Source organism: Salmo trutta, unplaced genomic scaffold, assembly GCF_901001165.1.
Source record: "Salmo trutta unplaced genomic scaffold, fSalTru1.1, whole genome shotgun sequence".
Taxonomy (NCBI): Eukaryota; Metazoa; Chordata; class Actinopteri; order Salmoniformes; family Salmonidae; genus Salmo; species Salmo trutta.
This window is the reverse complement of record NW_021822756.1, coordinates 12,501-24,766: the sequence shown is the minus strand read 5'-3', so window position 1 is coordinate 24,766 and position 12,266 is coordinate 12,501. Positions and strand designations below refer to the sequence as shown.

The window sequence follows — 12,266 nt, the reverse complement described above, 5'->3', positions numbered from 1 at the left end:
ATGAGTATTATACCTGGAATAAGAGCGTCTCCTCTCCTTCTGTATTATATGAGTATTATACCTGGAATAAGACCGTCTCCTCTCCTTCTGTATTATATGAGTATTATACCTGGAATAAGACCGTCTCCTCTCCTGTATTATACCTGGAATAAGAGCGTCTCCTCACCTTCTGTATTATACCTGGAATAAGAGCGTCTCCTCTCCGTCTGTATTATATGAGTATTATACCTGGAATAAGAGCGTCTCCTCTCCTGTATTATACCTGGAATAAGAGCGTCTCCTCTCCTGTATTATACCTGGAATAAGAGCATCTCCTCTCCTTCTGTATTATATGAGTATTATACCTGGAATAAGAGCGTCTCCTCTCCTGTATTATACCTGGAATAAGCTGCGTTCTCCCTCTCCTTCTGTATTATATGAGTATTATACCTGGAATAAGACCGTCCTCCTCTTCTTCCTGTATTATATGAGTATTATACCTGGAATAAGAGCGTTCCTTCTGTATTATATGCGTATATACTGGAATAAGACCGTCTCCTCTCCTTCTGTATTAATGAGTATTATACCTGGAATAGACCGTCTCCTCTCCTTCTGTATTATATGAGTATTATACCTGGAATAAGACCGTCTCCTCTCCTTCTGTATTATATGAGTATTATACCTGGAATAAGAGCGTCTCCTCTCCTTCTGTATTATATGGGTATTACACCTGGAATAAGACCGTCTCCTCTCCTTCTGTATTATATGAGTATTACACCTGGAATAAGACCGTCTCCTCTCCTTCTGTATTATATGAGTATTATACCTGGAATAAGAGCGTCTCCTCTCCTTCTGTATTATATGAGTATTATACCTGGAATAAGAGCGCTCTCCTCTCCTTCTGTTTATATGAGTATTATACCTGGAATAAGAGCGTCTCCTCCTTCTGTATTATATGAGTATTATACCTGGAATAAGACCGTCGTCTCTCCTTCTGTATTATATGAGTATTATACCTGGAATAAGACCGTCTCCTCTCCTTCTGTATTATATGAGTATTATACCTGGAATAAGACCGTCTCCTCTCCTTCTGGATCTTTCTGTACTCCAGCAGCTCTTTGGCGAAGTCGTTCGTGAACTCATCCAGCTTGGACTTTTCCCGGTTACCGTAGCGACAGTGGGAGCTGGGACGACGACAGGAAGAGAGAGTAAGACGAGAGAGGAGCAATACCGCAAAAAAAAGTTTCAACGATAAAACTAGAGCGATCGAAACAGACTTGGCCTGAGACTTTAGTTCAGCGGGCTAACAGTCAGTCCATCAGAACAGAGGAAGACCACCCACTAAACAGTCCATCAGAACAGAGGTAGACTACCCACTAAACAGTCCATCAGAACAGAGGTAGACCACCCACTAAACAGTCCATCAGAACAGAGGTAGACTACCCACTAAACAGTCCATCAGAACAGAGGAAGACTACCCACTAAACAGTCAGTCCATCAGAACAGAGGTAGACTACCCACTAAACAGTCAGTCCATCAGAACAGAGGTAGACTACCCACTAAACAGTCAGTCCATCAGAACAGAGGTAGACTACCCACTAAACAGTCCATCAGAACAGAGGTAGACTACCCACTAAACAGTCCATCAGAACAGAGGTAGACTACCCACTAAACAGTCCATCAGAACAGAGGAAGACTACCCACTAAACAGACCATCAGAACAGAGGTAGACTACCCACTAAACAGACAGTCCATCAGAACAGAGGTAGACTACCCACTAAACAGTCCATCAGAACAGAGGAAGACTACCCACTAAACAGTCCATCAGAACAGAGGTAGACTACCCACTAAACAGTCCATCAGAACAGAGGTAGACTACCCACTAAACAGACAGTCCATCAGAACAGAGGTAGACTACCCACTAAACAGACAGTCCATCAGAACAGAGGTAGACTACCCACTAAACAGACAGACCATCAGAACAGAGGTAGACTACCCACTAAACAGACAGACCATCAGAACAGAGGTAGACTACCCACTAAACAGTCCATCAGAACAGAGGAAGACTACCCACTAAACAGTCCATCAGAACAGAGGAAGATACCCACTAAAAGTCCATCAGAACAGAGGTAGACTACCCACTAAACAGTCCCATCAGAACCGAGGTAGACTACCCACTAAACAGACAGTCCATCAGAACAGAGGTAGACTACCACCTAAAACAGGACAGTCCATCAGAACAGAGGTAGACTACCCACTAAACAGACAGTCCATCAGAACAGAGGTAGACTACCCACTAAACAGTCAGTCCATCAGAACAGAGGTAGACTACCCACTAAACAGTCAGTCCATCAGAACAGAGGTAGACTACCCACTAAACAGTCCATCAGAACAGAGGTAGACTACCCACTAAACAGTCAGTCCATCAGAACAGAGGTAGACTACCCACTAAACAGTCAGTCCATCAGAACAGAGGTAGACTACCCCAAACGTCCATCAGAACAGAGGTAGGACTACCCACTACCAGTCCATCAGAACAGAGGTAGACTACCCACTAAACAGTCCATCAGAACAGAGGTAGACTACCCACTAAACAGTCCATCAGAACAGAAGTAGACTACCCACTAAACAGTCAGTCCATCAGAACAGAGGTAGACTACCCACTAAACAGTCCATCAGAACAGAGGAAGACTACCCACTAAACAGTCCATCAGAACAGAGGTAGACTACCCACTAAACAGTCCATCAGAACAGAGGTAGACTACCCACTAAACAGTCCATCAGAACAGAGGTAGACTACCCACTAAACAGACAGTCCATCAGAACAGAGGTAGACTACCCACTAAACAGTCCATCAGAACAGAGGTAGACTACCCACTAAACAGTCCATCAGAACAGAGGAAGACTACCCACTAAACAGTCCATCAGAACAGAGGTAGACTACCCACTAAACAGTCCATCAGAACAGAGGTAGACTACCCACTAAACAGTCCATCAGAACAGAGGTAGACTACCCACTAAACAGTCCATCAGAACAGAGGAGACTACCCACTAAACAGTCCATCAGAACAGAGGAAGACTACCCACTAAACAGTCCATCAGAACAGAGGTAGACTACCCACTAACAGTCTCATCAGAACAGAGGAAGACTACCCACTAAACAGTCAGTCCATCAGAACAGAGGTAGACTACCCACTAAACAGTCAGTCCATCAGAACAGAGGTAGACTACCCACTAAACAGTCCATCAGAACAGAGGAAGACCACCCACTAAACAGTCCATCAGAACAGAGGGTAGACTACCCACTAAACAGTCAGTCCATCAGAACAGAGGTAGACTACCCACTAAACAGTCCATCAGAACAGAGGTAGACCACCCACTAAACAGTCATCAGAACAGAGGTAGACTACCACTAAACAGTCCATCAGAACAGGTAGGTAGACTACCCACTAAACAGTCCATCAGAACAGAGGAAGACTACCCACTAAACAGTCCATCAGAACAGAGGTAGACTACCCACTAAACAGTCCATCAGAACAGAGGTAGACTACCCACTAAACAGTCCATCAGAACAGAGGAAGACTACCCACTAAACAGTCCATCAGAACAGAGGAAGACTACCCACTAAACAGTCCATCAGAACAGAGGTAGACTACCCACTAAACAGACCATCAGAACAGAGGTAGACTACCCACTAAACAGTCCATCAGAACAGAGGAAGACTACCCACTAAACAGTCAGTCCATCAGAACAGAGGTAGACTACCCACTAAACAGTCCATCAGAACAGAGGTAGACTACCCACTAAACAGTCCATCAGAACAGAGGTAGACTACCCACTAAAACAGTCCATCAGAACAGAGGTAGACTACCCACTAAACAGTCCATCAGAACAGAGGTAGACTACCCACTAAACAGTCCATCAGAACAGAGGTAGACTACCCACTAAACAGTCCATCAGAACAGAGGTAGACTGCCCACTAAACAGTCCATCAGAACAGAGGTAGACTACCCACTAAACAGTCCATCAGAACAGAGGAAGACTACCCACTAAACAGTCCATCAGAACAGAGGTAGACTACCCACTAAACAGTCCATCAGAACAGAGGAAGACTGCCCACTAAACAGTCCATCAGAACAGAGGTAGACTACCCACTAAACAGTCCATCAGAACAGAGGTAGACTACCCACTAAACAGTCAGTCCATCAGAACAGAGGTAGACTACCCACTAAACAGTCAGTCCATCAGAACAGAGGTAGACTACCCACTAAACAGTCAGTCCATCAGAACAGAGGAAGACTACCCACTAAACAGTCCATCAGAACAGAGGTAGACTACCCACTAAACAGTCCATCAGAACAGAGGTAGACTACCCACTAAACAGTCAGTCCATCAGAACAGAGGTAGACTACCCACTAAACAGTCCATCAGAACAGAGGTAGACTACCCACTAAACAGTCCATCAGAACAGAGGTAGACTACCCACTAAACAGTCAGTCCATCAGAACAGAGGTAGACTACCCACTAAACAGTCCATCAGAACAGAGGTAGACCACCCACTAAACAGTCCATCAGAACAGAGGTAGACTACCCACTAAACAGTCCATCAGAACAGAGGTAGACCACCCACTAAACAGACCATCAGAACAGAGGTAGACTACCCACTAAACAGTCCATCAGAACAGAGGTAGACTACCCACTAAACAGTCCATCAGAACAGAGGTAGACTACCCACTAAACAGTCCATCAGAACAGAGGTAGACTACCCACTAAACAGTCCATCAGAACAGAGGAAGACTACCCACTAAACAGTCCATCAGAACAGAGGTAGACTACCCACTAAACAGTCCATCAGAACAGAGGTAGACTACCCACTAAACAGTCCATCAGAACAGAGGTAGACTACCCACTAAACAGTCCATCAGAACAGAGGTAGACTACCCACTAAACAGTCCATCAGAACAGAGGTAGACTACCCACTAAACAGTCCATCAGAACAGAGGAAGACTACCCACTAAACAGACCATCAGAACAGAGGTAGACTGCCCACTAAACGGTCCATCAGAACAGAGGTAGACTACCCACTAAACGGTCCATCAGAACAGAGGAAGACTACCCACTAAACAGACAGTCCATCAGAACAGAGGAAGACTACCCACTAAACAGACCATCAGAACAGAGGAAGACTACCCACTAAACAGTCAGTCCATCAGAACAGAGGTAGACTACCCACTAAACAGTCCATCAGAACAGAGGTAGACTACCCACTAAACAGACAGTCCATCAGAACAGAGGAAGACTACCCACTAAACAGTCCATCAGAACAGAGGTAGACTACCCACTAAACAGTCCATCAGAACAGAGGTAGACTACCCACTAAACAGTCCATCAGAACAGAGGTAGACTACCCACTAAACAGTCAGTCCATCAGAACAGAGGTAGACTACCCACTAAACAGTCCATCAGAACAGAGGAAGACTACCCACTAAACAGACAGTCCATCAGAACAGAGGTAGACTACCCACTAAACAGTCCATCAGAACAGAGGTAGACTACCCACTAAACAGACAGTCCATCAGAACAGAGGAAGACTACCCACTAAACAGTCAGTCCATCAGAACAGAGGTAGACTACCCACTAAACAGTCAGTCCATCAGAACAGAGGTAGACTACCCACTAAACAGTCAGTCCATCAGAACAGAGGTAGACTACCCACTAAACAGTCAGTCCATCAGAACAGAGGTAGACTACCCACTAAACAGTCCATCAGAACAGAGGAAGACTACCCACTAAACAGTCCATCAGAACAGAGGTAGACTACCCACTAAACAGTCCATCAGAACAGAGGTAGACTACCCACTAAACAGACAGTCCATCAGAACAGAGGAAGACTACCCACTAAACAGACAGTCCATCAGAACAGAGGAAGACTACCCACTAAACAGACAGTCTACTCACTTATCCTTCAGCCTCTTCTGTTGTCTGTAGAACTCATCCTTGGACAGGAAGGAAGAGGGGATTGGCTTCCCGGTGAGGGGGGGCTGGGTGTTGGGGGGCGCCCAGGGGGGGTTGGTGACTCCTGGGGTGGGGGGGGTAGCCAGGAGGGGGCAGGGAGAAGTTCGAGGGGGGCTGTTGCCCCGGGGGGAAGTGGGGAGGCGGGTAGTGGGGGGGTATGACACCTGGGGGATGGGGGAGAGGGGAGGAGAAAATGGAGGGAGGGTTGTAGAGAGGGGGCGGCACGTTGGAGGGCGGCGGAGGCTGGGAGGGAGGGGCGCGGTCGCTATGGTTCCTGCCACGACCTGAGGGGCTGGAGAGAGAGAGAGAGACAGGAACAGGACGTGACATCATTAGTCAGGTGAGGCAAGAGATGACTGACCCAGGCAGTTAACACAGAGATAAAACACTCACCTGTATCTGTCCCAATGGACTGGTCCTTCAGGAAGTCTGGGAGGAGGACCTGTCGTTTAGGAGGAGAACAACACCATTAACTTCTTTGGGATAGGGGGCAGTATTTTCACGGCCGGATTAAAAAAACGTACCCGATTTAATCTGGTTATTACTCTTGCCCAGAAACTAGAATATGCATATAATTAGTAGATTTGGATAGAAAACACTCTAAAGTTTCTAAAACTGTTTGAATGGTGTCTGTGAGTATAACAGAACTCATATGGCAGGCCAAAACCTGAGAAGATTCCATACAGGAAGTGCCCTGTCTGAAAATGTGTTGTCCTTCTGTTGCATCTCTATCGAAAATACAGCATCTGTGCTGTAACGTGACACTTTCTAAGGCTTCCATTGGCTCTCTAAAGCCGCCAGAAAGTGGAATGGGGTGTCTGCTGTCTCTGGGCAAAGTACAGCAGCTCTGTTTGTGAGTGGTCAGCCAGGGGACAGTGAGACTGAGATGCGCGTTCACGAGACTTCTCCATTTTTTTCTTTCAGTCTTTGAATGAATACAACGTTGGAATACTATCGCTATTTTATGAGAAAAATAGCATAAAAAATGATTTTAAACAGCGTTTGACATGCTTCTAAGTACGGTAATGGAATATTTTGACTTTCTTTTGTCACAAAATGCGCTCGCGCGTTACCCTTCGGATAGTGACCTGAACGCACGAACAAAACGGAGGTATTTGGATATAACTATGGATTATTTGGAACCAAACCAACATTTGTTGTTGAAGTAGAAGTCCTGGGAGTGCATTCTGACGAAGAACAGCAAAAGTAATCAAATTTTTCTAATAGTAATTCTGAGTTTAGTGAACGCCAAACTTGGTGGGTGTCAAATTAGCTAGCCTGTGATGGCCGGGCTATCTACACAGAATATTGCAAAATGTGGTTTCGCCGAAAAGCTATTTTAAAATCGGACATAGCGATTGCATAAAGGAGTTCTGTATCTATAATTCTTAAAATAATTTATGTATTTTGTCAACGTTTATCGTGAGTAATTTAGTAAATTCACCGGAAGTTTTCGGTGGGAATGCTAGTTCTGAACATCACATGCTAATGTAAAAAGCTGCTTTTTGATATAAATATGAACAAAACATGCATGTATTGTATAACATAATGTCCTAAGTGTGTCATCTGATGAAGATCATCAAAGGTTAGTGCTGCATTTAGCTGTGGTTTGGGTTTTTGTGACATGCTTGCTTGGAAAATGGCTGTGTGGTTATTTTGGTCTATGTTCTCTCCTGACATAATCTAATGTTTTGCTTTCGCTGTAAAGCCTTTTTGAAAATCGGACAATGTGGTTAGATTAACGAGAGTCTTGTCTTTAAAATGCTGTAAAATAGTTGATTGTTTGAGAAAATTGAATTGTGGTATTTTTAGTTTTTTTGTATTTCGCGCCGTGCGATGCCATTGGCTGTTGGCTAGGGGTTCCGCAGGCGGAACGTCTGTCCTCAACAGTGTGAGTTGATTGGAGGAGAAGGACTCTGAGGGGGGGGGGGGGTTACCTGTCCTCTGCAGGGAGGAGTGACCGTCAGACTGGGGTTGGCCCATCACTGGAACACGATATCCCTATAGACAACAACACACACACACACACACACACACACACACACACACACACACACACACACACACAGGTAGCAACAACAACGTGACGTCTGATAATACAGACCCGATCCATTTGGAAGGTGTGTGTGTGTGTGTGTGTGTGTGTGTGTGTGTGTGTGTGTGTGTGTGTGTGTGTGTTGTTCACCTTGGCTAGAGGGGGGTCGGCTGAGACCACCACAGACTGAACTCCTCCACTCTCTGGCTCTCTGGAAAAACAGACATGTAGCATCGTTACTAACGAGAGACAAAGAGAACGAGAGAAAGAGAGAACGAGAGAAAAATTAAGAATCTTACTTTGTTATAATAAGCGTGTTGTTGTGATTGGTTGGGTGCTGAGGGGAGGGCCCCGTTGAGTTATAGGAGGAGCCAGCAGCCATGTGGGAGGAGTTATTATGGTTCCCGACTCTACGGTGGAAATAACACAATAGACGTCAGAGGAAAATGGCACCCAGACACCTGAGGGGTTATTCAGCATTTAACACTAGTGACAACTACATTTATCTTACCTGAGGGGCGGGCCAACCTGCTGCTGCTGCTGCTGAGCCAACGGCGGCGTGTCTAAGGCTGGAGGGCGGGGCATGAGAGGGTCCTGCTGGCTCCTGATAGGCTGGAGCGGGCACTGAGGGCGGGACTGAGGCTGGAGAGGAGGGGTGGGGACGACGAGGGGCTGGGCTACTCTCATCATCATGCGGTTGGTGTAACCGGTCTCGTTCTTAAAGTTATTTACCGCCTGGGGGAGGAGAGGGAGAGGAAGAGGGGAGGAGGAGGGGGAGGGGGAAGGAGAGGAGAGGAGAAAGAGGAAGAGGAGAGGGGAGGGGAGAGGAGAAAGAGGAGAGGAGAGGAAGAGGATAGGGGAGGGGAGAGGAGAGGGGAGGGGAGAGGAGAAAGAGGAGAGGAGAGGAGAGGAATTCAACATGTTTCTACAGTATGTTACTAATGAATTCAACATGTTTCTACAGTATGTTACATGAACAGTATGTTGTTTTATTTCATTTTTATTTAACCTTTATTTAACAGTACATAGTATTGAATACACAGTGCAGTCGGAAAGTATTCAGACCCCAGCCTTATTCTAAAATGGATTAAAAAAGTTCCCTCAATCTACACACAATACCCCATAATGACATCGCAATACCCCACAATGACATCGCAATACCCACAATGACATCGCAATACCCCACAATGACATCGCAATACCCCACAATGACATCGCAATACCCCCACAATGACATCGCAATACCCCACAATGACATCACAATACCCCACAATGACATCACAATACCCCATAATGACATCACAATACCCCCACAATGACATCACAATACCCCATAATGACATCACAATACCCCACAATGACATCACAATACCCCATAATGACATCACAATACCCCACAATGACATCACAATACCCCATAATGACAAAGTGAAAACAGGTTTTAAGAAATGTTAGCAAATTTTGCTATGAGATTTGAAATTTATTTCAGGTGCCTCCTGTTTCCATTGATCATCCTTGAGATGTTTCTACAACTTGATTGGAGTCCACCTGTGGTAAATTCAATGGATTGGTCATGATTTGAAAAGGCACACACCTGTCTATATAAGGTCCCACAGTTGGCAGTGCACGTCAGAGCAAAAACCAAGCCATGAGGTTAAAGGAATTGTCCGTAGAGCTCAGAGACAGGATTGTGTCGAGGCACAGATCTGGGGAAGGATACCAAAACATTTCTGCAGCATTGAAGGTCCCCAAGAACACAGTGGCCTCCATCATTCTGAAATGGAAGAAGTTTGGAACCACCAAGACTCTTCCTAGAGCTGGCCGCCCGGCCAAACAAGATTCTCTGGTCTGTTGAAACCATGATTGAACTCCTTGGCAAGAATTCCAAGCATCACGTCTGGAGGAAACCTGGCACCATCCCTACGGTGAAGCATGGTGGTGGCGGCATCATGCTGTGGGGATGTTTTTCCATCGGCAGGGACTGGGAGACTAGTCAGGATCAAGGGAAAGATGAACGGAGGAAAGTACAGAGAGATCCTTGATGAAAACCTGCTCCAGAGCGCTCAGGACCCCAGACTGGGGCGAAGGTTCACCTTCCAACAGGACAAACAACCCTAAGCACACAGCCAAGACAATGCAGGAGTGGCTTCGGGACAAGTCTCAATGTCCTTGAGTGGCCCAGCCAGAGACCGGACTTGAACCCGATCAAACATCTCTGGAGAGACCTGAAAATAGCTGTGCAGCGACGCTCCCCATCAAACCTGACAGAGCTTGAGAGGATCTGCAGAGAAGAATGGGAGAAACTCCCCAAATACAGGTGTGCCAAGCTTGTAGAGTCAAACCCAAGACTCGAGGCTGTAATCACTGCCAAAGGTGTTTCAACAAAGTACTGAGTAAAGGGTCTGAATACTTATGTAAAATGTAATATTTTATTTTTGTATTTATTTTTAATCCATTTTCAAAAATCTCAAAATCTGTTTTTACATTGTCATTATGGGGTATTGTGATGTCATTATGGGGTATTGTGATGTCATTATGGGGTATTGTGATGTCATTATGGGGTATTGTGATGTCATTATGGGGTATTGTGATGTCATTATGGGGTATTGTGATGTCATTATGGGGTATTGTGTGTAGATTTTAATTCATTTTAGAACAAGGCTGTAAAGTAACAAAATGTGGAAAAAGTCAAGGGGTCTGAATACTTTCCGAAGACAATGTATATTGTAGAAAATATTTCATACACGTTACCTTCCTAAATAAAACCCAGGGTTGAGCAGGCGCTGCCTGAGAGAGTTTTACCTGGCGTAGGAACTTATTGGCTATGAGGGCGTCAGGGGAGACATCCGATTGGCTACAGGTGGGACACACATGTTCCTCTGACTCCAGCAGAGACGTACGGATACCTGAGGAGAGGAGACAGCATCAGTCACTAGGGATACCTGAGGAGAGGAGACAGCATCAGTCACTAGGGATACCTGAGGAGAGGAGACAGCATCAGTCACTAGGGATACCTGAGGAGAGGAGACAGCATCAGTCACTATGGATACCTGAGGAGAGGAGACAGCATCAGTCACTAGGGATACCTGAGGAGACAGCATCAGTCACTAGGGATACCTGAGGAGACAGCATCAGTCACTAGGGATACCTGAGGAGACAGCATCAGTCACTAGGGATACCTGAGGAGACAGCATCAGTCACTATGGATACCTGAGGAGACAGCATCAGTCACTATGGATACCTGAGGAGACAGCATCAGTCACTAGGTATACCTGAGGAGAGGAGACAGCATCAGTCACTAGGGATACCTGAGACAGCATCAGTCACTAGGGATACCTGAGGAGACAGCATCAGTCACTAGGGATACCTGAGGAGAGAACATCAGTCACTAGGGATACCTGAGGAGAGGAGACAGCATCAGTCACTAGGGATACCTGAGACAGCATCAGTCACTAGGGATACCTGAGGAGACAGCATCAGTCACTAGGGATACCTGAGGAGAGAACATCAGTCACTAGGGATACCTGAGGAGAGGAGACAGCATCAGTCACTAGGTATACCTGAGGAGACAGCATCAGTCACTAGAGATACCCGAGACAGCATCAGTCACTAGGGATACCTGAGGAGAGGAGACAGCATCAGTCAGGTGTTTACAGGTGTGTGTGTTTGTTGACTCACAGTCGTCGCAGTAGGAGTTGCCGCAGCAGGGTATGACCACAGCGTCAGTCATCAGGTCTTTACACAGCAGACAGAGCAGCTCATCAGGGACCGGATCCTCGTCCTCCTCCGAACTGGACTGGTCCCTGGGGACGAACGGAGGCCTCTCCTTCTTACCTAAAGCGTAGGCCTCACTGTGGAGGACACGCACACACACACACACACACACACACACACACACACACACACACACACACACAGAGAGACACACACACACACAGGTTTACGGGTTAGACGTCAGGGGTTAAAGGTCAGGCTAACCTTAACCTTTCTAAAGCTCATGTCTGAGGTGATGACTCAAATCTCCGGCCACTTTAATTATTAAAAAATTGGATGTAATTAAAATGTATCACTAGTCACTTTAAACAATGCCACTTTATATAATGTTTACATCCCCTACATTACTCATCTCATATGTATATACTGTACTCTATACCACTTTATATAATGTTTACATCCCCTACATTACTCATCTCATATGTAACGTAATTTCCGGACTTTAAGCCGCTACTTTTTCCCC

General features: G+C 45.8%; 1 protein-coding gene and 1 long non-coding RNA gene across 2 annotated transcripts in view; both read right to left on the bottom strand.

The window, feature by feature from the left end:
• Positions 1 to 935: 935 nt before the first annotated feature.
• On the bottom strand, positions 936 to 6,056 carry LOC115184198 (uncharacterized). Its single transcript, XR_003874224.1, has 2 exons — positions 5,938 to 6,056; positions 936 to 1,163 (listed from the first exon to the last, which is right to left on the bottom strand). It is a non-coding gene; the product is annotated as an uncharacterized LOC115184198 (long non-coding RNA).
• A 43-nt stretch (positions 6,057 to 6,099) lies between these two features.
• LOC115184195 (E3 ubiquitin-protein ligase RBBP6-like) overlaps positions 6,100 to 12,266 on the bottom strand; it is a gene marked incomplete at both ends in the record, with an annotated part of 12,435 nt that continues 6,268 nt past the window's right edge. Inside the window, 8 exons of the mRNA XM_029745220.1 lie at positions 6,100 to 6,286; positions 6,388 to 6,436; positions 7,932 to 7,995; positions 8,180 to 8,240; positions 8,329 to 8,439; positions 8,541 to 8,764; positions 10,832 to 10,935; positions 11,708 to 11,880. Coding sequence (XP_029601080.1) covers positions 6,100 to 6,286; positions 6,388 to 6,436; positions 7,932 to 7,995; positions 8,180 to 8,240; positions 8,329 to 8,439; positions 8,541 to 8,764; positions 10,832 to 10,935; positions 11,708 to 11,880 — 973 coding nt within the window. The remainder of the gene's footprint in view (positions 6,287 to 6,387; positions 6,437 to 7,931; positions 7,996 to 8,179; positions 8,241 to 8,328; positions 8,440 to 8,540; positions 8,765 to 10,831; positions 10,936 to 11,707; positions 11,881 to 12,266) is intronic.